Source organism: Ipomoea nil, unplaced genomic scaffold (genome assembly GCF_001879475.1).
Source record: "Ipomoea nil cultivar Tokyo-kokei standard unplaced genomic scaffold, Asagao_1.1 scaffold2279, whole genome shotgun sequence".
NCBI lineage: Eukaryota > Viridiplantae > Streptophyta > Magnoliopsida > Solanales > Convolvulaceae > Ipomoea > Ipomoea nil.
Window position 1 is genome coordinate 2424241 of NW_017618707.1, and position 4841 is coordinate 2429081.

The 4841-nt window shown below is 33.2% G+C and overlaps 1 protein-coding gene across 1 annotated transcript; it reads right to left on the reverse strand.

The window, feature by feature from the left end:
- Nucleotides 1–40: 40 nt before the first annotated feature.
- Nucleotides 41–3120, reverse strand: LOC109150576 (ubiquitin-conjugating enzyme E2 35-like). The gene is made up of 8 exons (XM_019298518.1): nt 2946–3120; nt 2719–2746; nt 2282–2368; nt 1608–1666; nt 905–946; nt 753–826; nt 486–583; nt 41–400 (listed from the first exon to the last, which is right to left on the reverse strand). Exons 1-8 carry the CDS (start codon nt 2979–2981, stop codon nt 363–365), a joined length of 462 nt encoding a protein of 153 aa, XP_019154063.1. The 5' UTR covers nt 2982–3120; the 3' UTR covers nt 41–362.
- Between the last annotated feature and the right edge of the window lie 1721 nt (nt 3121–4841).

Genomic DNA, 4841 nt, shown 5'->3' on the forward strand with positions numbered 1-4841 from the left:
TAAAAACAACAATGAAAACAAATATTCCCAACACATAATCTAACTGAAAAATCACTCCGACCATATCATCATTACACATTTCATATATCATCATTACAAATTTAACAAAGGACTCACCGGCCGGAAAATGGACGCATTTCAAGGGTCCGTAACCCTTGGTGAGCCTTTATATTATAGTTGATACAATAAAATTTCGAGGGTTGGGGAAACAATTATCTAGCAGTAACTTGAATGACTAAATAGTTCAAACAATAATTCTGGTTTGTTCCAAACATGATCACTTCTTGGCACCCCATTTTAATTCAACAGTTAATAGAGTACATTGCACATTTTGTTATTTCAAAGTGCTTCGTCGGCAGAGTTCAAGCACCACTAGCATAAAGGCGAGTCCATTCTTTTGCTGCAAAATACAATAAAAAAGAATCAATGACTATTGCTAGTACAACTTTTTAGTTTGGCATGCCCAATAAAAAATGTGAAAGCACCTGTTTCAACAGCTTCAACCTCATTTGTCTTCCAATGTTTTGCAATGTTTTCAGAAAGTGGATCATCTGGATTTGGAGCACTCAAAAGTGCTTGAATGCTGAAACATCAATAATCAGATTGCATAAAACCACTATGGAATGCATCACCAACACTTAATGTAGTCTTCAGCCAGAGATTTCACAACAATTTTGTATTCTCAAAATGCTATTATTTTCCTAATGTTTCTCATAGTCACTAACTAAAATCAAAAGAAGGAACTTCAATACCTCAAAAGTACAGTACGAATCTGAAGAGCAGGACTCCACTTGTCTTTGAGAATATCAAGACAGATCCTTCCAAGCTGCACAGAGATTCAACCCATGAATAAAAATTAAAGATCAATTAAAAAGGAATTAGATGATTAAATATTACAACAAACCTTATCAATGTTAGGGTGGTAGATTTTGGTGAGGAACCGAACCTGGAAAAAGATGGACATGTATGAATATTATCATCAATACCATAATATGAAAAAGTGCCCTCAGAGCAAGAAAACATATTCGCAGTAAGGTAATCAAGCATTCTACTTCATGTGCGGGAAAACAGTCACAGTAAGGTCATAGCTAGTGATACTGGCATTGTTGCTCAAAGGACAACCATATGTATAAGAATACGGTTAATGGCAGGTACAACATACAGCTAGGTGCATACTTAGTGTGCAGTGGAAATTCCTAACAAGCAAAGCAGTAACTGCAAAGACTGCACAATCAGGTAAACTGCGAATCAGAATTAGGATTCAGCAGGGACATGGAAAACCCATTCAGTATATAAGAACTAGAAATGTGCTATGCTTCAAAATAGCATAGAAATCCAATCAGTGTATAACAAGAGCTGCAGTATTATCTAGCTAATGATCCATTAAAGTTTTATATGCAGAAAATGCAGTAAATAAGGGAAGTACCCAGACGGGCATAATTAATCACTTGCCCAAATCAAAGTTTTTCATTCATAAAGCCAAAGAATTCTGCTGTAACAGGGAGAGTAAACAATCCTAGAGGGTACAGCTTGCAAAGTAGTCAAAGATTAACAGCTGCAAGAAACTGAGCAAGCAGTCAGAATTTTTTTAAAATTTATTGAAATACCTTTGGAGCAGCCATTGGGTACTCTTCAGGCAAAAACAATTCCAGCTTGAAAACACCACCTACAGAGAAAATTAAGTGAAAGAAAAGAACAGTCAAGGAGAGTTCAGTAAAAAGAAATCATATTCAGTATTTTCTGAACTGCTATCCTTTTAAAAATATAAAGAACACACATGGGTCAAACCTAAAAAGATCAAATCCATGGCCCCATTATTAGGATGCCAACATTAAACTGCCAAAGCTTGATTTTCATTTAATTCTTATCCCAGGAGAAAAAGAAAAAACCTAAAACTCAAACATATAAAAAGACATCCAAGAATAACATGAAGTCATGAACAGAAAGACACAGAATCAACCTTGATGATTATTAATCAGCAAGAGCAAACATGTTTCCATTACATGCCCAAATTTGCAATTGTTCAAGAGAAAGACCTAATTGAGACTTGAAAGTAGTAGTGTTTTATAGTAGAAAAGTTTTGTAGCTTCAAAAAGGTGAGAAATATCTATGATCAGTTTAAAAATGACCTCAAGAAAACAGTTATTTAGTTGCTTCAACCTCTTTGTTATCTAAACATAAAATGAGTTTTGTCAATTAAGCACATATACAACATGATATGATATGATGGATAAAAACACATAGTCTTCACCACTCATCTACCCAGAGGAATACCAATTACCTTCATAAGGAGACTGTGACGGACCAAGAATCATCACATTAAAATACCGCATATTGTCTTCTGATGGAGATGCACTTATTCCCGGGGCTGCAAAAAAAAAAAAAAAAAATCAAGAACAGTACAAAAATTCTGAAACCTCATCAATTACAAATATGCATATCACAATCAACATTATAAATCCACAAATAAACATGCAATCTAAGCTCCATATCCTGAATGAGAAACAAAATACAGGAATCACCGGCATACTATTCCAAATCTCAATAACTGAAGTGCAACACCAAAAGTTACTTTATGAACATCATGCTCGAAATTCGGTTAGTAGCAGAGCTTACAAACCATTCCTAGAGGAGATAAAAACTTCGGCAAACACTATATCCACACTCAATAAGCAAGATAAACCAAAATTTTAGCACAGACAGACACATCGAGTATACCTGGTTCGCTAAGGAGCCGCTGTGTTTCCTAAAAGATTAGACAACAAAAAATAGTCAGAAGATGATGAAAAGGCAAGCAGCCCTAAAGATTAGACAACAAAAAATAGTCAGAATGATCGAATAGAAAATGGGCGGTGGAAATCGAAGTTGGTGGATGAATCAAAAAGAGTAGAGAGTGGAAGTTTATGGATGAATCGAAGGAGAGATCGAAGAAGATCGAAGCGTACCTTGATGATTCTTCGAGGGAGATTGCTGTTAGCCATTGAAATTGAATTGAGTTGAAGTGAATCGCAAGATTCTTTGGGTCGGAACGTTTACGCAAGCGGAATGAAGAAGAAGTTGAGAATTGGAGACTTACCAAAGGGTTTGATTGAAACTTTGTTTCCCTAAAACTACTTTCTTCTTTATATATACTCTGTAGTTGTATATTACTTCAGTGCGTCATAGCGCACCTTAAATTTTTTTTTTTTTTTTTTTTTCGTTTTTAATTCGAGTCCCATTACATTTTCATTTTACTGAAATTATTTTCTAATATTCATAATTAAGCATTATAATATTCATAGTAAAGAAAACAGTCAAAATGGAATAAGTCAAAATGGATTTTCAATTTGGAATGGTCGATATATATTTTGGTTCAAAATGAAAATTTAAAAAAATAAAAAATAATGTGACATTATTTTCTTGCGTTCTCTTCTTCATTAAATATGCCATTTTAGGAATGTAAACGAGTTGAGCCCAGTTCAAGTTCGATAAACAATAGGTAGGCTCGAGCTCGAAAATTGAAGCCCAAGCTTAGCTCGAGCTTAAAGAGTTGACCGAGTTTGAGCCAAGTGGATATATATATATATATATATATATATATATATATATATATATATATATATATATATATATATACATACGGGGTTTGTGAGCGGCTTGACGAATCATATATGAGCCTCCTAAAACATTTGAGCTCGAGCTCAACTCAACTATGAAACGAACTGACTCAAGTTCAGCCTGAAATCGAAGTTCACCAAGTAGCTCGCGAATTGTTCGGCTCATTTACACACCTATGTCAGTCTACTTCTTCTAATTTGACAACTTTGATAAGGGGTGGCTCTGACGTTCAATAATGTACAAACAGCAAGATACAACCAACAAATTTTAATTAAGACTAAAATCAAACAGCAAGATACAACCAACAAATTTTAATTAAGACTATAGAACAGTATTAGCAGGGCTGGTTTTTGAGCATAATGGTTTTATCATGCTTAATAAATTAGATAATTAGGTCCTAATTAATATGAGGGGGTGATTTGAAAAAAAAAAAAAAAAAAAAAAAAAACTAAAACTAAAATTTTAGGATTAATTGTAGATTTTTTTATTTAGCTAGGTTAAAAATATATATCGGGACCTCTAAAAATTAAGTACTAGGTATATAGGAAAAAAACCAATTCTAATTTAAATTTTAGCCAGAACCATATTAAAATTATAATTATAATTCTATTATAGCAAGTTGATTTTTAATTTCACAAAATTTTTAAACCATCCGTTTTGAACTTATAACCGACCACCAATCAAGTGTATTTGTAATGTTACTATGTATATTTGATTATTACAATTTTTTATTGATTGTGTTTGTTAAATTTTTTAGACAATGAATGAATGGTCATTTTCCATGGAGTTACTTAACCGAACCCGTCCTGGCCGAGAATTAGGAGACGCCTAATGCATATTTTATTTTATATAAGAAAACAGAACAATACAGTTAAACAGAACCTTACCTAACTCCTACACACCTCTGCAACATAGTTGGCATGCTTAACAAATTCATTAAATATTAAATACTTGCAAGTCCACGTATAATAAAATACTTACAGGCCAAGCTCATTTATGTGCGTCTAGCTATTTAGCTAAGGGTCTGGTGATAAATAGCTGTTAGCTGATAATTGATTGTATTAATTAGAGAGTATAACTAGTTAATAACATTAGCAATCAACCAAGTTCATATATACATGAGTGTATGAAAGTAGTTCTTGTTATAACTTGGAATTTATTCAATCAAATCAAACGAAGTACACATACAATGAAGAAGAGAAGTGGTAGTGAATGATGTTGTTGATGAGGAGAAGCAAAGAAAA

Bases quoted from the DNA above. Each gene is read 5' to 3' on its own strand.
- LOC109150576 (XM_019298518.1), bottom strand. From the start codon at position 2,981: ATGGCTAACAGCAATCTCCCTCGAAGAATCATCAAG. The intron at 1,667-2,281 runs GTAATTGGTATT...TTTTCTCTGTAG, and splicing joins GTCACAGTCTCCTTATGAAG to GTGGTGTTTTCAAGCTGGAA. The intron at 401-485 runs GTGCTTTCACAT...TGTATTTTGCAG, and splicing joins GGTTGAAGCTGTTGAAACAG to CAAAAGAATGGACTCGCCTT.